This window comes from Sciurus vulgaris (assembly GCF_902686455.1).
Source record: "Sciurus vulgaris genome assembly, chromosome: 10".
Lineage (NCBI taxonomy): Eukaryota > Metazoa > Chordata > Mammalia > Rodentia > Sciuridae > Sciurus > Sciurus vulgaris.
Window position 1 is genome coordinate 140,770,643 of NC_136470.1, and position 24,594 is coordinate 140,795,236.

At 43.2% G+C, this 24,594-nt stretch overlaps 1 protein-coding gene across 1 annotated transcript; it reads right to left on the reverse strand.

Moving 5' to 3' along the window:
- Positions 1-11,363: 11,363 nt before the first annotated feature.
- RAP2B (RAP2B, member of RAS oncogene family) lies at positions 11,364-23,395 on the reverse strand. The gene has a single exon (XM_079100909.1). It carries the CDS (start codon positions 22,097-22,099, stop codon positions 21,548-21,550), a length of 552 nt encoding a protein of 183 aa, XP_078957035.1. The 5' UTR covers positions 22,100-23,395; the 3' UTR covers positions 11,364-21,547.
- Positions 23,396-24,594: the final 1,199 nt, after the last annotated feature.

Sequence of the window (24,594 nt, forward strand, 5' to 3'; positions counted from 1 at the left end):
GTGGAACACTTGCCTAGCACGTGTGAGGCACTGGGTTCCATCCTCAGCACCACATACAATAGATAAATTTTAAAAAAGGTACTGTATCCATCTACAGCTAAAAAACAAAATTTTTTTTAATAAAAAAAAATAAGCCAGCCTTGTGCACACGTCTGCTCAGTTAAGAATGTAACCTTACTCTTGGCAAATAATACACTGCATTGTATCCCTTCATTGGAGAGTCACAGTTTAGATGTTTAACAGATAAGATTTCCCTGGGTATATTTAATTTTAAAAAATAGTCCCCACTATTCCTATTAAATATGTTTTTCAGACACACTTTAGTGCTATTAAAGCTACATTCCCACAATAAAACTAGTAAGATGCATTCTATTATATTTCCCAAAATTCGGGACTGCAGCGTTCATCTGGCTGTCCCATTCCAGGTTACACACTTGGCACAACACTCTCCTAAAATCGTCTCACTTTGACACCGATGACTTAAAAATCAGAAATGCTTAAATGGATTGAGTCCTTAAGGTTAATATTTTATAAGCTTTGAAACCTAAACCATAAGTGACAGGTGCTTTGCTCTAATTAAAACACTGTAGCTTGATTCAACAGAATAAATGAAAAGTCCCCCTCCATAAAATAAAAGTCTCCATCACACTCGCAAATACCTACAAAGGACTTAGTTAGAAACAAAGCTTCCATCTGTTGACTCTGGCCAAGGAGCACATTTGCTAGACCGGGTAGGCACTCCAGGTTGCGCTAGGAAGTCGGAGTCAGCAGCATTCCCAACAGGCAGCCACGGTGCACTGAAAGTTGCAAACTAAGAGTGGCAAACTAAACGTGACCATTAATCATGGGAGGAAACAGTTTCTAAGTAGAAGGAGAAAAAGCCCTGTTAATAAAGTGCACAGGAAGTCAATTCCCATACAGCTAAGTAACTTTAGAGGTAGAGTGGAAATAAGGTCATCTTATCCAAGCAAACGGGTGACCGTGGTAACTTTCCTTCTCTGAGGGTGGGCATGCCAGATGAATGGGCGCGGGGAAACAAACCAGGTGCAGGACGTCATTGGCAGGACTGGTTCCACTCTCCCTCCTGGGCAGCCACGTGAGAGTCACTCTGTTCACAAAGCAGAAGCAACTTCTGAGGAAGGATTCTGGGCATGACTTGAGTCACGGTAGTGGAATAAGACTTACATGAGCATGCGGAAACATTTCCTGGGGTGGGGCGGGAAGGAAAGAAAAGCCTTCTTGAGTGAGGGACTTGTCTGCTCCAAAATCTATGTGAAAATTACCATTATGGGATTTATCCATAAAGTCACTGATGGCAAGACATGAATCCGTTTTCTGTTTCCCAGCTGTTGTAAAAGAGGTGGCAGAGTTTCCAGAATGTTCTGTTCACTGAAACAGTATGCGACAAGTTAGGGTTGGCTTTTAAATGGAGGCGAATGGAATGTAAGAACCCACTGGAGGCAAGCAGCTCTGCCCATGGCAAGCTCTACTCCTCTAGCCTCTCTTCTCACAACTAGTTCAGGGTTTGTTTGTTTGTTTGTTTGTTTGTTTGATTTTGGGGGGATGAGTATCAGGAATTGAACCCAGGAGCATTTAACCATTGAGCCACATCCCCAGCCCTTTTTATTTTATTTTTTAATTTAAAGACCGGGTCTCACTATGTTGCTTACAGCCTCACTAAGTTGCTGAGGCTGGCTTCGAACTTGCAATCCTCCTGCCTCAGCCTCCCAAGCCACTGGGATTACAGGTGTGTGCCACCAAACCTGGCCTCACACCTAGTTTTATAAATGACCAGGACAAAAGCACTTCATCCACAGATAGTATTGAAGAAGAAACTGCAGAAACAAACCAGCATGAAAACGTTGGCCTCGACGTAATAGTTTAATTTGCAAAATTAAGCTTTAAATAAATGTATTTACTCATAAACTAATGTTTAAATTATTTTTACACTGAACATTTATTCTTGTCATAATAAAAAGTCAGGCAATATTGTCATGAAGAAATGCTAGTAACTGTATCCAGGATGGAGAAGTAGAGAAGCTGTCATGCTTGCCTTTAATGCACTATGAACTGGATTCACATTTTTAAAACAGTTATTATGAGGGTCATCTAATGAGAAAATAGCTTATTTGTCTTTAGTTAACAAGGAAACCAACAGGAGGGGAAAGCAAAAAGGAATCACAATGTATCAACCATTTGGTATCAGAAGATCACTATTTCTGCAACAATAACAACATGAATCACAGTTGTATCTATGACAAATTTTGGAATTAGTTGGCATTTCAGAGGCAGCAGTGTAGGAGACCCATAACAGTTAAGAACGTGATCTTTAAGACAGAGTGGGTGTTAGAAAACCAGCTAAGGCTTCTTTATCTGAACAGCCTTGTAAATTACTTAAATTCTCTGTGTTTGAAAAGAAGGAAAATTATCTACATTAGGATTATGTCGAGGATTATGAGATTATATGTATAAATTGTCTGGAAAATATTAAGTGGTTACAATTGATCGCTAAAGGTGATAGATAAAGTTGTCTCTCATGGCCCCAAAATATAGCAGAAGACCTTGTGGATGATGGGGAAGGTCAGCAAGAGGAACACCCAGAATTTAAGGGACATACAAAATACCTTACCCACCAATAACAACCAAGAATCATATATGAAAGGAAGCAATACAGATGTGACAAAACACTATTCAGAGGTGTATTTTCAATTGCAAACATTCAAGTAACTAGATTTAAATACTTGAACAATCAAGACCTTTACAAATTTACCTCAAATTGAGTGCAAAATTTGTTATATACTAATGTGATTTGTTTGTCTAGTACTCTGTCAAAAGCAAATATTTTTCTGTGGGGATATAATAAAGCGTATATTGAAGGCCATCTACACCACTCCTCAATATCTGTGCAAAAGAATTACACTCAGCAGATTAGAGCAATGCACACATATCCATATTTACAGCACACAATTCACAATAGCCAAGTTTTGAAACCAGCCCAGCTGTCCATTATCAGATTAATGGGAAAAGAAAATGTAGCATATATACACAATGGAGCTTTAGTTGGTCATAAAGAAGAACAAATTGTGTCCTCTACAGGAAAAGGGATGGAACAGGAGAGTTTTAGGTTAAGCAAAATAAACCAGATGCAGAAAGACAAGTACCATGTGTTTTCTCTCTCATATGTAGAAGCTATGGAGAAGGGGGGAGAGAGAGAGAGAGAATATGAACAGAGAGAAACACCATTAGGATGAGGGAGGAGAGGTAGGGAGGGGAGATGGGGAGATAGTGGGGATTTAAATTGTTTAGATTATATTATCTGTATGTATAATATGTCACAAATTAAAGCCACTATTCTGTACAATTAACATAATTAATAAGTACCAATAAATCTTTTTAAAAGTTCATTTTTCAGACTTCATAAAATTAAGTAACTATGGAAAATAGTTATTTTTAAATAGAATTGCCTTGATGGAAATCCTAAGAACCCTATTTTAATCTTTATATATTATATACCCATACTGAATTACTGTACCTCACAAATGTGCAATTAGTATGGATCAATTAAAATATAACACAAAACAAGAAGTTAAAAATAAATAAAAATAGAAAACTTCATTAATTATAAAACATTTTAAATTTATTCTCTAAATTTCAGAGTTTATGTTAACTATGAATGGACGTCACCATACTGTACTGCCGTAAATCGTGTAATGTCACAATGATGGGGATCCTGTCTGTGGGGCTGGGGATGTAGATCAACGATAGAGCACTTGCCTGGCACACGTGATGCCCTGCATTCCATCCCCAGCATTGCAAAAAGAACAGGAAAAAAAGTAGTCTCCAGCTTTAAAGTTAAATGAGAATCTCTCTGATACTACCTCTATATAAGTGGCCACATGGATATGAAAAGGATGATTCAAATGACTGAATTTCAGCTGCCTCTTGGTCTACGATTTAATTATAAATCGAATGCAGAATGTGCCACTCTTTAACGGGGACTCCGAATTTCCTAGCCTCATTTTCCATTATGAGAAAACAAAATGCTGAGCAACTCAGCTGGAACTGACCCAGAGCATTTTTCGTTGATATTAGTCTCTTCAACTATAATATAACAACCAAAAATCACACTGATATGCGTAAAACTGGTAACTGATTTTGAATGACATTGGATTTCAAATCCCTGACATTCACTTCAAAATGAGAACTGAAGAATTCAGTAAAAAGGAATCATTATGAATTGGACATATTTTCAAACTTCTTAATTTAAGAGTTGCCAAATTTTCAACTTTAGTATCTTCTTTCACTTATTTGAAACACGCACACACACACACGCACAGCTTGAAGTTCACTTAAAGCTTTTTTTTTCTATAATGAAATCCATGAATTCCAGAGAAATTACTTAATCTTGATAAGTCGTCTGCATGTGAGTCAAAAAAAAAAAAAAAAAAAAAACTAGTGAAGAGAGCACGATGCCCCGCTGTACCCCCGGGAGCCACAGGGATCCCACGTCCCGCCATGCCCATCAGCAGCAGCACAGAGCACAGGAGAACTGTGGAATCTCAGACCTGTCAATCACAACCTGTGCTGCAACGGGATCCCGGGGGTCATACATGTGCATCAGACTTTGAGCTGCAATGGTAGAACAATTCGATGCACTAACATTAGCATCATCTGATTTTTGTGTCTTAATAATGGAATTAAATTGACTCTATGACAAAGGTGCTCGATCTACTTGAAATCCAGGGTATTCCAACCGAAAGGCACTTGGAAAGTATCATTTCCCCTAAACCTCCCCCAACAGGAGCAGTCAATGGGACCGGGAAATCTGTTAGACACCCATTCCATCCTTAGTCTAAACTCTCTTCCCTCTCTCACTCAGCCATCACTTTTCATTTCGATTTAGCGCCCAAGAAGCCAACTTCAGGAAACTGAACTAAATTGCATTAGAAAGACGCTTTCTACCAAAATGGGATCATTGGAGGCATAGAAACTCTATTTTTAAAGAGAATCATGCCATTTTTTGGCTTCCTTTCACAGACGGCAGAAAGTTTATGCTATTCCAGCAATACAATACAGGTAAACGAAACAAATGTTTTCATGTAATTCTAAGAATGCTATATTTGGGGACAAAATTTAAAAAGCGGTGTACTCAGGATGAAAGCAATAAATGGTCAAATTATTCAAGAAGGCAATACTGAGTTTTTTGTCTTTTTTTAAAGAGTAAACGATTGCTTGAAGTCCTAGAGAACCAGAAATAGTTTACACTGTGCCCCATGGGAAGTGCAGATAAGGCTCATCATGTTCTGCCCAAGAGAATCTGAACAGCTGCTCTTTGATTTGGGAGACTGGATGATGACTGTGACAAGTGGAAGTGTCGAAGATTTAACTGTGTTGCAGTCTGAATATTTTTTTAGACCCTACTTCAAGTGGGAGAAGGAGAAATGAAGTGCAAGGAAACAGGCTGGAGACAGGGCTCTTCTTCCAACTTATGGGAAAACACTGAATCAGTGGTGGGGAATTCCATGAACATGATACACATATCACATGTCCCATGTATATTCTATATGAACTAAGGCCCGAAACGCGCTCTCATCCCCCAGTGGGCCATGGCTCACTCCAGGATGAGGCAAACCAGCCCTCCCAGGTCCACAGGGAGTTACCTGTCCAGGCTAAGATCCCATCTGGCTGCTACCCCTGTTCCTCAGTGCTAACCTTCAGGTAATCAGAAGAGGTTTCTAGCAAGACTTGATTTCAAATGAGAGCAATTAAAACTACATTTTGAAACTATCAAAGGGAGTCATAATATAATTCAAAATGTATTATTTTCATTCATGTCCAATTTTTCCACATTATCATGTGAAATGCAATTATATGATTTGTGCTGAAGGGTCTGAGTTTTACATGCAATCGTTCAAGAATGCAAAGAAGATTAATTAAATTTGGGGGAAATCGATCTTTATCACCATTCAAAAAGAGATTAATGTATTTTCTCTAATTTACAGAATTAGAGAACTTAATCATGGATTTAAGGATAAAGTACACATACTTCTGAAATAGAAGTGATTATCAGCAAAAAGAGAAAAATTCACAGCATTTTATCTCCATTATTTTTCTTCCAGGATACATTTGAATTTCTTGTTCTCAACAAACATGGTAAGCTCTTTGGGAGTGCCACCATCCGTCATCTAACAGAGAGGCACTTCTATGACAAATGACCTTTAGAACTGTCTTTTAAAAATGACATTGTGATATACACATATTACTTTCCTATACAGATCAATCTCTAGACACAAAGAAGGATGTTTGGTGGCTCACAATTACTTTGTAAATTTCAGGAACATGGTTAATTTGAGACTAAGAAGTTAAAATGCAAGCTGAGCAAGAGCCAGATGAAATATCAAGCTATCCATTCTTTACTCCTACAGGTGTTAGAATCACCAGCTCAAGCAGGTATCCTTATCTCAGGGTGTCACAGGCAGACTGAAGGAGAACTGAATGGAGAACAGAGTTTTACTTCCAGCTCGGCCATTACCTCACTTCATCAAGGTGCAAATCGCATTTCTGGGTGTTAGCACTATTATCTTTAACTTGACTCTGTAAGTGGTTCTCAGACGGTGAGTGTTGGACAAATAGCATCACTACCAGCTGGAAATTTGTTAGAAATACTACTTCCCAGGCCCCAGTACTGACTGAATGAGAACTCTGGAGATCGGGTTCAACAATCTGTGTTTTATTAAGCTGCCCAAATGTTTCTGATATTCCCTCTAGTGTGCAGACTGCATGGTCTTCCAGCATCACCAGCAAGTGAACCACCTGTTCATGAGTTTGTTCATGGAGGCTTGTGCCTACCTTGTCCTGGCACCCAGAATGCCTCAGTGAGTGAACGTATGATGGGAGATATCATCTCCACAGCAGTCTCTTTCCCTCTGAATTCCCATTATCCTTTATCCATGACTATTTTATGGCACACGCCTCTCTTATCATTGTCACTCTGTCATTACTGCCATTTATGTAATAGGTCTTTATCTCATTTATGAAACAGTCACCATCCATAATAACTTTTCTTCTTATATTCCATAGAATAGTGGTCCTGAGCTTCACAAGGAATTGAAGCACCAAGAAGACCCAGATTATTGGGCACTACCATCAGTGTTTGTGACTGAATAGATCAGAGGTAACCTCTGAGAATCTGCATGTTTAACAAGGTGCTGTTCATGCTGTTGGTCCCAGGATCCTGATTTGAGAACTGCCTACACAGAACACATAGCAAATTCCAATATGGGGGATTCGAAATGGTGGGTTAGAGGCACTGGCCTGCTTTTCCACAAGATAGCATCAAAACAACTGAGAGCAGCTGCACACTGAGGTGAGTGACTGGGGAGAACACTCAAGTTCAAAAGGGATGGTGACTTGGAGGAAGCCAGAGGCTTTGGATAGTAGAACGGGGTGAACAGAGCACCTCAGCAACAATCCCAGGGCAGAGCGGTGATGGAGAGGATCCCCAGGGAGCAGGGGAATCCAGTCGGCACCTTGAAGAAATGGGGTTTAAACTGACACTAGATTTGGGATCTGTAGAGCAAATCCCAGGCCCTGGAGAAGTTCTCTGCACTTCCTGGGGTATTCTCATGGTGCAGTAAGAGGGACCATCTTGAGAAGGTCTTATCTGAGCTTACTGCTCTAGGGGCCAAAGGTCTCTGCATTTTTCTGTCTTTGGGTCCCTGTGGCAGTGTCACTGCACTGACTCAGTGGGCAGCTGTCTTGAGAAACAGTTTTGCCCCAGGGGAGAGTCTCTGACACAAACCAGTAGAAAATTCTATGCAGTTTCAAACTGGAATGTAATATACAATGGAATGGATGGCACCTCCCCTTTAAAACCAGTGGCTTGGGAAGCCAGCTGCAGGATTCTGTCATGCATTGGTTTCATGCTGGAGCTAAGTCCTGGAACACCAGAGTCATGGCCAGGAGACCCCATGGGGACCGTCATCACCTCCAGTGTTGGTGCGCCCAGTTATAAGAGAAAAAAAACACTGCTAGACAGAAATGGAGAGTTAGGGCCCCAGTTCAGTAACAGTGGGCACCTTCAATACCCTACTCTTGCCCACAGATAGATCCGTCAGACCAAAACAAAAAACATACAAAAAACCACAAAAACGAAGAAATGTCAGAGTAGCAGATATCCTCAAGATATCCTCAGAATATTTCATCCAACAGCTGCATGATACACACTGCATAATACACATTCTTTTCCAGCAACACGTGGGCATTTTTCCAAAATAGATCACATATTAGGTCATAAAACAAACCTTCACAAATATTTTTTTAAATGAAATAATTTCTTGCATCTTACCAGATCATAATGAAGTGAAATTAGAAACCAACAGCAAAAGAAGTTATAAAAGCACATAAAATGTTCCCGGAATGAAATGAAAATGGAAACACTATACGCAGTTCCTGTGGTGGGAAAAAAAAGTCAACACCAAAAGAATAAGTAATCCTATCAATAAATAGGTAAAGCATCTTAGCAGACCTCTCAAAAGGTACTTCTCCAAAAAAGGCATCACAAATGACCAATAAACATGGGGACAATGTTCCACCTCTTTAGTCATCAGGAGAGTGAAAATTAAAACCACCTTGAGATTCCCTTTCACTGCAGTCCAAATGGCTTTATCAAAAATAATGATAAAATAAATACAAAATAAATGCTTCAAGGATGTGGAGGAAAAGGAATCCTTATACACTCTTGGTGGGATTGTCACTATGAAAAGCAGTGTGGCGGTTCCTCACAAAACTAAAAGTAGGGCCACCATATGATCCAGCCATGCCACTCCCGGGTCTGTGCTCAAAGGGAAGGAAGTCAGCAAGCAGAAGACCTGCGTGCCCGTGTTCACTGTGGCACGACCACAATAGCCAGGTTGTGGATGAGACCAGGTGCCCATCTACAGTGAAGGAAGGAAGAAAATGTGGTGTAAGTACGTAATGCAGTGTTATCCAGCCACGAGAAGAATGAATAGTGTCACTTGAAGGCAAATGACTGGAACTGGAGGACATCGCGTTAAGTGAAATAAACCACAGAAGATGAGTATCGCATGCTTTCTCTCCTATGTGAGAACTAAAAACAAACAAAGTATGCCCCCCCCCCAAAAAAAAAAAACAGAAGAGGGACTGTGAAGGGTGAAGGGGGCTGGGGAGGGGCAGGGGGTGGGTGGACATGATTGAAACATGGTCTATGCGTGTGTGGAAATGTCACAGAGAAACCCAAACCCAGCAACTTGCACAATGAACATGCAGCAGTAACACGCTTTCAAAAGAGAAAAAGGAAAAAGAAATTCCAATATAACATAAATTCAAAAGGTTAGCTGAAAGGTTTTTGCTTTATAAAAGAATGTATCTGTTTTTAAATGATTCAAAGTGGGTCTATTAAATAGTAATCTTCTTAACTCTATATTAAATGATTTAATTTTTATGTACAGCTTTTCTCGGATCATTCAGCCTCTGCCCACACATACCTGCATTCAGAAAGCCAGTGTATAGAAGGCACAGGTTTATAAGACAAGGTGCTGATTTCTCCCTCTATCCTAAAACAATTCAACCTTGCTTTTGACAACTTGACATAACATTTAAGCTCATTAACACTACAATAGCACTGCCATTCCAAGCTATAATTCATCAGAATTGAAATTTTTTTTTTTTAAAAAGTGCCCACAGCTTTTTACTTTATAAGAATAGTTGCTGAAGTTGGTGTACAATTTGACATAGTCTATTTTTTTCTGCAAATTGTGGTCTATTTTTCAGCATCACATTAAAAAAAGGTTCATTTCCCTCTATAACCATTTGCTCACTTATTTGTTCAACTAATAGTACTAATTTCCACCAGGCGCTGTTCTGGGCTGTGGGGATAATGGGATGAGCTATAGTCCCTGCCAATATAGGCTTGCCTTCTACTGAGGAAATGAATAGTGAGAGTCACTTAGCATCTCTGTCTCATGACTTAATAAACCTCATGCATGCATGCGGCCCGTTAGCACAATGTTTCCTGATGAAAACATAGTAGACATGGTGGAAATCCTAAGTAAGTACTTCTACTCCTCAGCAACCCCCTGTTCTGTACCTGCAGACTCTATGAGCACCCCATTGCTCCCTACCCTCCACCTTCTCTTCTGGAAACCATACGCTAAATGTCAGGAAAGAGGAAAATTAATTAGACTTCTATTGTATATATGCACTGCGGTATGAAGCAGGAAGTTACATAAGAGAGTAAATTATGGTTGCCGTGGGAACCATGACTTACAGTGTATTTTGGACAAAAGATTTAACACCAGTCAGGCAAATTATTTTACAAAATAAATAAATAAATAAATAACACCAAGAGAAAAATATTCTGAAGGATTCAGTTTAAGATAACAAATTTCATACAGAGCTCATCCTTGCTCTAAGATGCACATGAAGATTGGCCAAGAAAATGTCTGATAAACCAACTTATATAAAAGGCAATCAGATTTCAGTGGCACTGATATCAACAGACATCATGAAGTTCACTCACTTTGCCAACGATATCCTGATTATTTTTGAGAAAATTTTCTACTTCTTAATGAATTCAGTCTATAAAAAGCTTTCATTCTAATACCAAAAAAAAAAATGTAAAAATCAGGTTCCTGTAAACTATTTAAGTTCTAATATGAAATACTTTAAATACTTCTTGGAATTTCTTGCAGACAACAAAATGTGTTGATATTCTCCGACCACAAAAAAAAAAAAAAAAAAAAAAAAAGACTTTTCCATAGTATAAGTGTCAGACTTAAGGAGTAAGAAAAAGGTGAATTTAGGTGATGCATTTCATTATCTTACTGTTACTGATCATTTTCATATGAATGTTTTTAACTGCATGTTAAGTGACTAAGTCAAAGCACTTTCTAGGAGATCCATTTTTTGTTTGCTTATTTCTGCTGTATCATCTTCTCTATTCATTATTCAAAACTGTTAACACCAAAATGTCACTCAGTCCCACTCTACGAGCAGTTTGGATACTTCCCCACAAGATAGTACAAAACAACTCTATTATTTGTAATTAAGACAATACATATCTTGCCAAAATCACCACTACCATGGTGAATCCAAATTATAACTTTGGGGTAATTAATACACATTTTTAATTCAAAAAATGCCACTCTTCTGAGTTAAAAAAAAAGTTAAATAATAAAATAATTTCGCTACAAAATATGATCGTACTTAAAAATAATTACTAATTTTTAAAATAATCAAATGGTAACTTATCACAGGGTGAATTTGTTTTCCACCAAAAGTATTGAATTGAAAGTCATTTTCATGTCATAAAATATAAATACAAATAGTAATATTGCAAAACATCCTGCACAATTAATTTATTGGTTTAAATTTATGAATACATACATTTTCTTGGCTACAGACCACAGTGGTTCATAATTCATTATTTTCCTTTGCTATAGATTTTTTTAATTCAAAAGAAAACAACACTCCCCAATGCAAATCAAACCTAGAGATAAGAAAAATGTTGTGAGATAGCACAGATAATTATAAACAGGGAAAACCAGGTATAAGAAAAATAGGAAATTTTGATACAACAAATGTTTTCTCAATATTAATTGAAATCATGTTACCAATTAAATCCAATGTTTCCATTTTCAATTCAGTACAAAGACAGTATGGAGAACAAAAATATTTTTTATCATCGCAATCCATTCTACTACAAGATTATTCTTAGATTTGAGAAGCAAGTTTCAGCTACTCAGATCACTTACTAGGCAGGTCCAGCAGTGCACGCCTATAATCCTAGCAGCTTGGAAGTCTGAGGCTGGAGGATTCCAGGTTCAAGGTCAGCCTAGCAAGTTGGCAAGACCCCTGGGTTCAATCCCCAGTAGGCCCCCAGTACACCAAATCATGCCCTCTGGTTCTTACTAAGAATGATCTCGCTTACTGCCCACCTTGCTTATGTAGAGCCTTCCAGCTTGGCAGAATCTTTCAGTGGGCTTGGAGATCACTCTCATTGCAAAATTGCGACATTCCCTGTGCATAGGAATGTCTGATTTCAAAATGTGTGTCCCATGAAATGTGCAGCATTGTCCCAACAATAACTGCCTAAAGGTCCGGTTACTTACGTGTTTACCGGTGTACTGCACCGGTTTTGAAACACCTACTTCACTTAAAACATGAGAACAAAATCACTCCTGCTTCTTCAGAGTTCAGCTCCGCTCACTGAGTTAACACCACCTTAATGAACCTGCGGTTCACGCTGCATTCCAGGTTTGGCCGCTGCAGCACGTGCACTAAGCAGAGGCTGCCAGGTTCCAGAGGCACTTCATGACCAGGCACTCACCACTGCCCCTGCTGCCCGCTTCCTGGGGCCTCCCTGAGGTGTGGGCACCCACCGGGAGGCGTGTGCAGTTCAAGTGCATTCTGAACACACTCCGTCATCTGAAGGTAGCCAAGAGAGAAGGGAGAGCGGGAAAGGGAAAGAAGAAAAGCCAAGAGGGGAGGAGCTCCTTTCTAATCCAAAGGGACGGGGCCAGGCTGGGGGTAGGGACCTGCACTGAGCCGCAGCAGGTGCCTTGTCTCCCCAAGGTCAGGTTCGTCTGCTTGGTCAGCAGCTGCCCTGAGTACCCTGCGCCTTTCCAGGTCACCACCCAACCAGAACACACTCTTCTTCTGAGTGTCCCTCCTCTCTCCAGTTACCCAGAGCCTGACAGTATGGATCCCTGAACTTGTGTGTGGACTTCCCAGATGAGCAGACGTGACGTGCGGAGCACCTGAGGAGCCATTGTGTTCCAGTAGGAAAGCGCTCACCAGTGCTCTGCAGCGAGGGGCGTCCTGACTGAGCTCCTCACGGCTAGCCTGCTCCATCCCGAGGCCTGGCTGAGAGCCGCGGTCAGGCAGGGCCTGTTCTGCTCTCGACGGGCAATGGCTGCCAACATCTCTGCTGTCATGACTGGATGGGAGGTGCTCTTAGCATTTAGGGGGTAGAGACAGGGCTGCCGTAGAGCCTCCTGAACCCCACAGACATCGTAGAAGAATTGTTTGGCCCTACCTGTTCCTTGGGCTGAGGTTACCCCAACCTTTCAGCCCCTTGGTGGCCAGCAAAGGGGCCATCCCATAGGCCTCTTTGCCCCCGGCCATGAGAACCCTAGGCCTGGTAGCTCCCAAGTGAGTCCTTCCTTAAGTGAACTGAGACTTTGCACAGGAGGAAATTCTCTGCAGTTAGAGGAACGGCAGAGTGGTGGTGTGGCCAGGTAGTGGCTCCTCCTCAGCCCTCAGTGATCCTCCTCAGCTCCCTCTGCGGCCTAGTCACAGGAGCGCTGAGGCCACCTGCTGAACGCTACCAAAAGAGAAAGAGTTCAGTCCCCTGACCACCATCTGGCTTCCTCAGTGACCCAGGAAAGCTGGGCTGCCCGGAAACACAGGGAAACAGCTCTGCCATTGGATTGCTGGAGGACCCCGGGCCCTGCCATGCAGGGCACCATGTTCTCTTCAAGCTGGAGAATGTGCTGGGGCTATTTCTAAATGTTTGGCCCCAGCACAGGCCTAGGGAGAAGGGAGAAATGGTCTGGAAATATTTTTTGGCAATTCTAAAAATGTGGAAATAAATATTCCTACAAACTAATTCGTTTAAAAAAAAGTACTTTATCAGTTTTAAAAACAAAACACAGAGGTTGTGCCCAAGGTAATGTCTGTTTAATGGGCAATCTTCTCTTGCTGGAACTGTGTCCATCTGGACCCCAAATACAGTGGGAAAATATTTTCTCCCTGTTCTATGACGTGAATACCACATTTACACAGCCATCAGTTCAACAGTGCTTGTGTCTTGTATCAATTAATGTGGATTAGTGACAGAGAAAACCATTGCATACGCTAGATGTGGATGAATGAAATGATATATGAAAGGAAAAGTAACAGGCAATACGACTCAGGAAAGCTCAAATAACTAAACTCAATTCCAGACTTTCTCTAGTAGATGAATAATGTTAAAATTGAACTTAGAAAGTTTTGTAATGCTATTACCTACTTACAATGTAAAATTTAAAATTATCTAGAACATATCTCAGGATATATACAAGTGCACATTATAATATATAAAATGTATTTCCATATATTCTTACAGAATTATGCTGGTCCAGAGAGGCTCTTTTCTTGAATGAGCTATAAACTCAATATAACATTGCCTCTAAAGAGAATTCTTAAACTATTATGTTAATATTAACGCATATAATATTAGTGTTAGACTATTTTGAGTCTGTGACTAAAACCAAAGTTTGAAAACTTTATAAATGGTCAGAGAGCATAAAAAATAATGAAATCCTTGATTTGAGCTATAAAACTAAGTAATAAATCTGTATTTCATAAATGGTCCTATAGCAATCAAGATTTTTCAAAAAAATCAGTGAAGTACCCTTACTTGAGCTATTTTGCTACTTCTATAATTTGGAATTGGTCACTCAAAAATCATTTTGCAAAGCACAGGAGATGAATGATCAACAACTCCACCCTTCAATTCCCATGGTTTTGTAGCAATTACATATTTTTACCTCTTGGTACCACATCCCCCTCTCTGAGCTGGTTTGCCTTCTTCCAATAAGCTCTAAAATCGTGACTTTTAAATAAAATATTATTAGCTTAGCAGACTTCAAATGCCAGCTTCATTCTTTGGCATACTCATTTTTAAAAGATTATCTCTTTCCAAAAAATATGCTCCCCTGAGTCTTCTTTACATGAAGAACCCCAAAAGACTGTATGCTCACCACTGTTTCTTTCTTGGAAAATAGAACCTATGTTGTTCTCTCCTTTTTTGTTTTTTCATTTTAAAAAAATAGTGAATGAATTTTGTAGATCTTTTCCCCTCTTCCCTTTGACTCCAACATACTGATTCAAGTGTTCAATTTTAGTGAAACTCAAAAAGGAAGGTAGAAGTGATGCACAACTAAATGAAACCACAGTAGTCTTATTACACAGCACCACACACAACAAAATAATTGTTACTGAAACTTCATGGATTCCAATTTTATTTACAGTATCCACATGGCTTTCTGAGGATAGGTCCAAGCTTTGATTAATCTACTCCAACGCCTGCCAGACAGACCTACAGCATTGCAAATGATGTGCTTTCCACAAACCAGTACTAATGCATGCTATTCTCATAGCCACTGGGGAAAAAGCAGAAGATTGTTGCTCTTGAAGCATTAAAGTTAAGCATTAGTCCTTGTCCACAGGTAATAGTATGTGCTCAATAAATGCTTGTGGAATAAGAAAGGAAACCATTTCAGCTATGTTGACCACAAAGAAACTGACCACACATTTTTCAAAGCTCTGACAAACTTAGCCTCACATAATCCTGCAAGAAAATTCATTTCAAAAAGTAAGAATTGAGCAAGAAACAACATAAATAGCTGTTCCCTCCAAGTTACAAAACAAAGCAACATTCAGGATTCCCAAAGCAACAAGGCCCATTTTGCTCTCCCCATCTATCCACACCAGACAGCTATTTCTGCTTCTCAGAATTAAGACTTTCACTGATTAAGACCTTAGCACTCCTCACCCCATTATTCTTTCACTCTCTTAAAACAGTTGAGACCTAATGAACAAACTACTAAATAATCCAGATTGTCTTAGACATGGTAATCAGGACGCTAGTAAAATATATTATTCCAAAGTCAATATCACCTTGAAAGTTGAACAGTTTAATAAAATCAAGTAGTAGTAATCCAAAGTAACAGCAATAAAATAAACATAAAATGAAAGTCAAGACAAAAATATTCTAACACTGCCAGACTTTCATTACCCTAGCACAAGCAGTCGCTGACGAGAGAGCTCTCTAAAGCTTCATAGGGCTCAAACGATCAGCCATAAATGTTTTAAAGTGAAATGTAGCCTCAGAATAACATATACCAATGTTCTTTTAACAGATGGCAAATTAGACTTAAAAAACAAAACTTTCATTTTATGTTCAGTTGGAAGACATAATTCCAAAGACCATGATAATCCACCTACCATCGACTGAGAAGATCAAAACCTGCCACTCTTCAGTCATGTGCAGCTTCTGCTGAGTAGTTTCACACTCTTTATTACTCCATATTCCCTTCATTCAGCAAGTAGTTACTAAGCAAAGACAGTGAGCCTGAGGCGGCCTTGCTATGGAAATGACAAGAGTCAACGAGAAGGTGAACGAAAGTATTTTGCCGGAAACATTTATTGTCATCACTAGGGCAAAAGCAAGCAAATACCCCAAGTCCAGAAAGTCCTGAAGCTGTAAAGGAGATCTGAGCAAGGTCCCTTCTTCACAGCCACATGTGAACAGCTCCTCCTTCCTCAGGGGTCAAACTCCACCCGCTCTGAAATCTGAGAAGAGCAAATCCACTTACTAGATCTCAATTCTCTATTTTGTTTTTTGTTTTTGTTTTTTTCTTTTTGGTGCTGGGGATCAAACCCAGGGTCTCAGGCAGGTAGGCCTGCACTCTACCACTGAGCTACAACCTCAGGCCTCAACCCATTCTCCCTTGAGCCCGGACACTAACTTTACCACCCAGATCTTTACGAGGGAGTCCTGGAACTTGCTTGGGTATTAAGATAAATAACAAGAGAAGATGCAGGCACAGCTGGGTGGAATAATTTCCCAGACTGGGGGACAATGGAACTGAGACTGAATTCACACCTGGATCTCTGAGAAGCGTGTTCCTGTGACCACTAGGACCTGAACAGTAAAATTCTCTAACAGCTCATTTTTAGAATCTATACTAGGAAGCATGAAAAATGAAAACTCTTACCTTTTTATTTCAAGGTAGAGAGTAGACACATATTTTATTATTTTCTATTTTATCTATATATTTATTTTACTTATTTTGCCGTGCTGGGGATGGAAGCCAGGGCGTCAAGCACCGAGCTATCTGCCTCAGTCCTGAGAAGACAAATTATTTTAAAGCATTTTGTCAAAGATTTTCTTTCCAAAAACATGGCGTGGGAATGAGATGTTGATTCTAATCATTGAAGCTACGCCCCTCTTCTAATTGTGTATAGCTTAAAGTCAACTGAGTTAACACTAAAACCACAACCGAATGGCTCACAGAAGGTGACAATGATCAAAAGCTCCACCCTGCTGCACTCACAGGGCAGTCTGAGGATTGCAGTGTGAATGGGGGGTGTCTTCCTCTAAGGACGTTTTCTACAACTGGCAGAAAGCAGTCTGTGATGGTGCCCAGGTCTTCCGATCCGTCTCTAAATATCCCAGAGGCTCTCAGGAGATAACATCTGGATTTTGGACTAGATCATTGGTTCTCAAAGTGCGGTCCCTGGACCGACAATATCACCATCACCATCACCTGAACACTTGTTAGAAATTGAAGACAAGACCCTACTAACCCAGATCCACCTAGTAAAAAAAAAAAAAAAAAACCTGAAGGAGGGATCCAACATTCCATGTTTTAACCTTCTAGTGATTTGGGTCTGTGGTCGTTTGAGAACCTCTGGTGGATCCCTGTAGCCTTCTCAAGCCACCAAACTCCTACTGTGGGTAGATCAACAGTCTCATCGAGAACTAACAGCCTGTCTGATTAAACTCGTCCAATCACTCCTATTAGCCTGAATAAAATACCATCAACAAAAATAGCTACATTTTCATAGATACAATCTATATTAGCCAGCTTTTCCCAACTAAACAGACAATGTAAGAAATGTCTGATATCATTTTAACTAAAATTAGTGATCTCCAGATACAATCCTGGTCCCCTTCACATTCTCGACGCAGGAACTCATTCTAGCTGTCGTGAAAAACAAGTCTGTTTTTATGACAGTTAAGGTGCAGGCACTTGGCGTCTATTTCCCAAGACCAGCTGCTAAATACAGCTCTTTCTCCCTTTGCCATCTCCCCTGCCCCAACCTGGGTGAGAACACCCGGATATCACTTAAAAGAGTGCCACGAGGAAACTACCTCGGCAGTTCAAACAGATGGGGCATTTTAGGGTCCCACCCACAGGAAATATGAACTCATCAGGAAGCATAGCCTCACACATACAGAGACTGCTAACATCACATAGATCTGGTTCCAGCACCTGATTCAGTGAAGTCCATGTCAGCAGCTAGCATGGAAAAGGCTTTACCTAAGATCACAAGACTCAAAGATGAAGGTGCTAGACTTCAGATGACACCTGAACTTTCCGGAGGACAGCAAGAGGAGGAGAAAAATAATCCTTTGAAATGACATAAAACTCTATGGCTGTCAGAGGCCAAAAGGGAAAGCTGTTCAAAAACAGCAGGGGTCAAGTTTAATAGCCAGGCCTGCTCCCCAAGAAGGCTCCCTTCCCAGACTCCTCCCAGCTTCACTTCCTCCAACCTCACTCAAGTCAGCCAACTTTGCCATTCAAATAAACGCTCTTATCTCCTCACACCACAATACCAGAAGGGGCTCTTCCTAGCCAAATAAACACGGTAAAAATGTTCTCAAGAAAAAAGTAGGAATGTCCCTAAATTTCTCTCAATTTCATCCAGAAAATAACAGAGAAAACCAAAAAACACCAAAGTCTTTTGCTGCTCCAGTACACGTAAGATTGCTTTGAGAATCCAAAAAGCATTTATTTTACAGTACTCAGTAAAAACATATTAAAACCTTCTGCTCTGCCACCCTAGACCTATACAGAATTTAGTCATGCAAGTGACTAAACCCTGCAGGAAGGTGATTAATGCACCCAGCAATCTATTTCATTTTCAAATTCCCTTTTTCAAACGATTTCCTGTCAGGATTATATAATTTCTTAAATTATATACCTGGCAGCATTTTTGTCAAAAGGCTTCCAAATAATAATTTTTTAAAAATAAGATGATAGAATCATCAAATACCTTTTGTTTTTTAAAAAATTCTTCAGAGAGTGCTTGACACATCTTCAGAATTTTCAACACTTTGGATCTAATTAAGTTACCAAATTTACTCAAAGACAAGAATGAATCCTTGCAGTAGCATAAATTTGAGCAGTTTCTCTCAATTTCTACAATTGCTTTCTAATTGTTTGATATCAACCTAAGTAGGATCAGCAGAAAAAAAAAAAAAAAAAAATGGCATTAGGACTATCTACCACAATCAAAATAAGCAGTTCCTCCTCCATGCAGGAATACTGACATACCTCCAAGGCAAAAGATTAAAAAAAAAGTACAACAAAAACAAACAAACAAAAACAAAACCACACATTTTAAGGCAAGATATGTTAATACAGCTTTAAAGAGACCTGTAGCCTGTAATTTCTTTTGGCTTTGTTAAGGAAATAAATCCCTTTGTTTGAAGACTCATCAGACTTCAGCTATACGTGTAAACCTAAGGTATATCAAGTACTCTGAAAATACATAGACACTTCCTCTCATTCTGTAGAGGCTACTTTACAGACTAAAGACCTCCTCAAGAAAAAGAAAAAGAAAAAAGAAGAGCTTACACTGCCTCCTACTGTTAGAAGGAAGAATTCATGAGGTCAAATATGGTCCACAAACAGCAGAGGGCAGGGAGAGCCAGGGAACTGTGGAACCATCTGTTTCCAGAGGGAACTGTTGGGACACTGTCTAGGACACATCCAAACACTGCAGAACACACCATGGGGCTGATGTCAGCATTAGAAATCATCCCCCACACAGCTTCCACTCCAGGCACATCAGCACAAGAGAATGAAATCAAAAGTGCCACCCTACTTGGCCAGTGGTGGTTTCCACATGGAAGTCAGCATTAGCAGTTGGTTTCTCCCCACCACACCCCTACCCAGAGCCAAGCCAAGGGCTCCATCTCAGAACAGCACCAAGATGCCTCCTCATCCTTCAGTCAGAAGGCCTGGCCAGGGCTTCCGAGGCCCCAGGACTTCCTCCACATTTAAGAAGTTGGAAGGAATGTCACACCCAACTCGTCAGAGAGACACATCTGTTGTCAATTTGACAACTCTTGAGGGCTTCCTGCACCTGCCTGCCCCTGTCCACCTCCGCCAGTCTTCTGCATTCTCACTGATACTGTACATGACCGAATATGAAACACAGAAACACAAACAATACTTTTGGGTTTGTTTCTTTAAAAATGACATTTGTATTAAAAGTCTTAAAATGAAGAGACAATGATTAAAGGAGTGGAATTAAAAATTACAATTAGAGCTTGGTACATCGTAACAGTGAAATTTTGCTCTTTGCTTCAGAAGGAACACCCTAACACAGAAAATCAAAACATTTCAAAAATAATATAAGGGGAGCTAAATACCTGAAATTTGAACAAAATGAAGCAAAAAAATAAAAGGGGGGGGAGGGAATAACCCATTGCAGACATAAACATTACACTTTAAAGGCTGAAAATAATAAAGAAATTCACTGAACAACAGGCCCTATTGTCCTGGCTCCTTCAGGAAGATTACTGAAAGGAAACTGGTAAGTGGTTTGGGGAAGAGCAGATTCTGGGACTGGTGGGAAGTTCACAGGTTGGCACCGGCTGGAACAGCTGAGTTTTGAAGGCACTCTGCAGACACAGGGGTGCTGGGGGCCCTGAATCACATTTACAAAGTCTTTGTATTGTATTTTTAAAAGCTAGTCATTAAAATCTGTTGCTGCCAACCAAAATTTGAAATAAAAAAAAAAAAAAAAAGCTAAACTTAAAACACACACACACACACACACACACACACAATAGTACACACAAAAATGTGCAGGATCTGTAACATTTTTTTTTTTTCACAGCTGATAAAAAAAAATACTACCATTCTCCCAAGGCTCCCCTTTGATACAGTAGGTAAACAAAATAGATTTTTTTTTTTTCCACAAATATCAGCAGACACTTTCTGGCACCCCACACTGTATTGGCATCAGTGTTAACAGTCCCAGTTCAGATGTGCAATACTTCAGATTGGATACAATGTAACAAGAATCCAACTTTGCATAGACATCCTCAGAATCACAATCAGTCACGAGGGGTAGCCCTTCCAAGCTGGCAGGAAAGGAACCCGATCTTAATTTCCAGCTACTCCTGGAAAACAAGGAAAAAACACGAGTTTCTTCCTCTCCTCCTGCTCCTTCATATGGGTTGCCCGGACTTCCTTCCATGTATTTAAAACTCGGAACTAGAAAACAGTTGTTAACAAAAGAGAGAGAGGGAGCGAGGGAGGGGGAGAAAGAGAGAGAGAAGATCCCCCCTTCCACCGTCTCCCCTCCACTTCCTCCCCCGCCCCACCCCCATTTATTTCCAGGCTGAAACTTTTGCTTGCCGGGTGTCAAGCTGCCAATACAGCACCCTAACGGCTACTTAAAACGGGGAAAAATGCGTCAATCAAAATCAATGAGGAACGTACATGCTGCAAAGAGCCACATTTCCACCAGGGTCTCGGATGGTCAGGACGGGGCGCCCCTCGGACACGGGGCGAAGGCAGGGGATGCGGGCCCCGGAAGCCAGCCGGGCTCCCGGGACGCCCTGGCCAATGCAAAGTCGTCTCCAATCTCAAAGCAAGAACAGAAATCACATTTAGAGAGTCGGATGCGTTTGGCTTTGTGCGCAGAGCGAGGGCCGGAGCCCGGCGGCGCGGGCGCCTCAGAGGATCACGCAGGCCGAGCAGCAGCCCTCGTCGCCGTTGGGCTGAGCCGCGTAGTTCATCTGCCGCACGATCTCGGCGAAGAGCTCATCCACCGAGGCTTTGTTTTTGGCCGATGTCTCCATGAAGGGGCAGCTCCACTCCTCGGCCAGGGCCTTGCCCTCGCCGTAAGAGACCTCGCGTTCGCCCTCCAGGTCCACCTTGTTGCCCACCAGGATCATGGGCACGCGCTCGTACCGCTTCACGCGGATGATCTGGTCCCGCATGGGCTTGATGTCCTGGAAGCTCTGCTGGTTCACCAGGCTGTAGACGAGGATGAAGCCCTGGCCGTTCTTGATGTACAGGTCCCGCATGGACGCGAACTGCTCGGTGCCCGCCGTGTCCAGGATCTCCAGCACGGACGGCGACGAGTCCACCTCGATCTCCTTGCGGTAGAAGTCCTCGATGGTGGGGTCGTACTTCTCGATGAAGGAGCCGGTCACGAACTGCACGGTGAGCGCGGACTTGCCCACGCCGCCCGAGCCCAGCACCACCACTTTGTACTCTCTCATGGCTCCGTCGGCGCTCTCACCACGCCTGCCGCGGCCCCGTCGGGGCTGCGCGCCTCCGAAGGCTGGGCTTGGCGGCTGAACTTCTCCCCTTCCTCAGCTCCACAGGAAAAACCCAGGAGAGCGCGGCCCGGGGCGCGGGGCGCAGGGCGCAGAGATCGGCCAGCGGGGACCGGCTCCCGGCCGGCCGGAGGCGGCGGCGCGTCCCTGCGGCGCGGGGCGCGGGACCCGGGCCCCGCAGCAGCCCGCGGCGGCGGCGGCAGCCCTGGCGGCGGACGGGAGGACAATGCCGGCAGCTGAGCGAGGCGACGGCTGGAGTTCCTCGCCGCGGCAGCCCGGGAGGGCGGGGAGGCGGCGGCGGCGGGCTGCAGAGGCGGCTGCTAATTGCGCGTCGGGTCGGGCCACGCGAGGCATGAGTCCCCGCGGAACGGGCGCCCACCGCCGAGGCCCATCGCGCTCTCTCCTGCAGCCTCCGTGGGGCGAGGGCTTCCTACTCGCCGCGCGCAGCCCGGCCCTCCCCGCGCGGGCGAGCATGCCCAGTGCGCCGCCCGCCGCCCGCCCGACTTCCGCGCCCGGTTTTCTGCTGGGTCGGGCGGAGGCGGGGCTGGGGGCGGGGCTCCCGATTGGAGTCCCGGGAAGCGGATTCGGGAGGGAGCGAGTCCAGGAACTGGAGAAGTGTGCGCTCCCGAGAAGAGGTGCTGTGTGCGTGTAAGAGGAGCCGGGGACGCTCGGACCGGAGGATGGAAGCCGCCCTCCTTTATGACTCTGGGCTGAGCGCCCCTGGGATGCAGGGTTCTTGCTCTTGACAGCCCCAGTTTTCAAAAGCCCGTAACGCGACTCCCAGAGCCTCAGGCCGCTGCACGTCTCGGGCGGCGGAAGCCACTGCCACTGCGCAGCGCCGTCTACACCGTGGGCCGGAGGAGCGCTCCCCGCCGAAGCTGGCCGTCAGTTCCTGCACTGCGGCCCCCGAACAAAGAAAACGGAAGGAATGCGGCCGGAGACCCGTCCTGACTCAGGACAGGGCAGCCAGGGGCGCCCGGGGCTGCCTTCAGCAGGGCTGGGGCGGCTCCGAGTCCCACCCTCGATCGGCGGGTCCCACCCACCTACACACACTGCAGTGGCCAAAACCCGGAAAAACGGGCCCCATCCCAATCCCGAAGCCCGGCGGCGCCCGCAGTCAGGGCATGCTCAGTCGGCCGAGCGGGTCCTAGGGCCGGGAAGTGGAGCTTCGGCACCGCCGCCCACACTCCAGCTCAAATTACCTCTCCTGGACTCGGCGCCCATTGGCCCCGGGCGCGAGTCTCACACCCCCCAGTCTCCCGCCATTGGCTGCCGCCAAGGTTTTCTCAGTTTGGGCTGCTTCATTGGCTGAAAAGTAGCCTCCCTTCGCGATTGGTTATTTATAGAGAAGGAGTTGGGGGGCGGAGGCACAGCTGTTCTTTCTCCGCTATTCCCCTGCCCCCTTCCTCCCACTTCCCCAACCCAGTCGTTTTGCAGCGAAGAGTGAAAAAAATAAGAATTTAGGCGGAGAACTCAGAACTAAATATAGTCTTTTGTTGGTGTTTTAGAGGGAGTCTGACTCTCGGTGCCCAGTCACGACTGTCCCCTGTAGGGAGCTGATAGGGTTGATTACAATTCTCGGTCTGCAAGAAACAGCCAAGTTTCCAAGTTTTTTTTTTTTTTTTTTTTTTGCAGGGAGGGGGAGGGGGCTAGGATGAGAAATGAGCCACTTGGACTTCGTTTCACCCGCAGAGGTGCGGGGAATGTCCAGGCTTGCCTGTTAGGAAACGTCTATGCTGTTGGGCAGGCAGTCGCTAGACTTGGCCCGGCTCGCCTTCACCGGAGGCGCGAGGAAGATGCCTAGGCTTGTTCTGAGTATCTCTCATGCTCGCAAGGAGAAATGTCAGGACCTGTCTGCAAACAGCACCGGCTGGCAGTGTGAGCCCGGGGCGAAGCGGGTGGGAAGGACTAGAGCTGCGTCAACCCTGACCCGGCGTCCTGTCTTGCTTATGCTTTGCCACTGCTCGCTGGTTTAACCGTCCGCATAGGAAGGATGAGCCAGGCGGGGTGCTGACGCTTGGTTTCAGTTCCTAGTCCCGCTGTGACTCACAGCCACGTTAGCAAGTTAACCTCCAAACCCGGGCTGTAGCCGCTCCAGTGCGAGTCCTAAGCAGGAAGTCCTCCTCCACCCAGGGCAGCAGCCTGGGCCTGGGGTGCAGTGACTGGCGCTCAGGCCGCGCCCTGGCCCTGCGTTTAGTGGAGAGAGGGCTTCCACCTTTGACTGTCAGTGTGCTTGCATGTAATTATGCTTATGTAAGTCTCCAGAAAAATCTCTGAAGCAGATTCTTCTAATATAACTGGATAGAATCCTGCCAGTCTTTACCCAGTGTTGAATATCTGCCAATTATTACTGTACCCTTTTTAAAGAGGAAACAGGCCATGAGATGTTGGGTAACTCGCTTTCACAGCAAGAGTGTGGCAAAGCGTAGATGCCAACC

Bases quoted from the DNA above. Each gene is read 5' to 3' on its own strand.
- RAP2B (XM_079100909.1), bottom strand. From the start codon at position 22,099: ATGAGAGAGTACAAAGTGGTGGTGCTGGGCTCGGGCGGCGTGGGCAAG.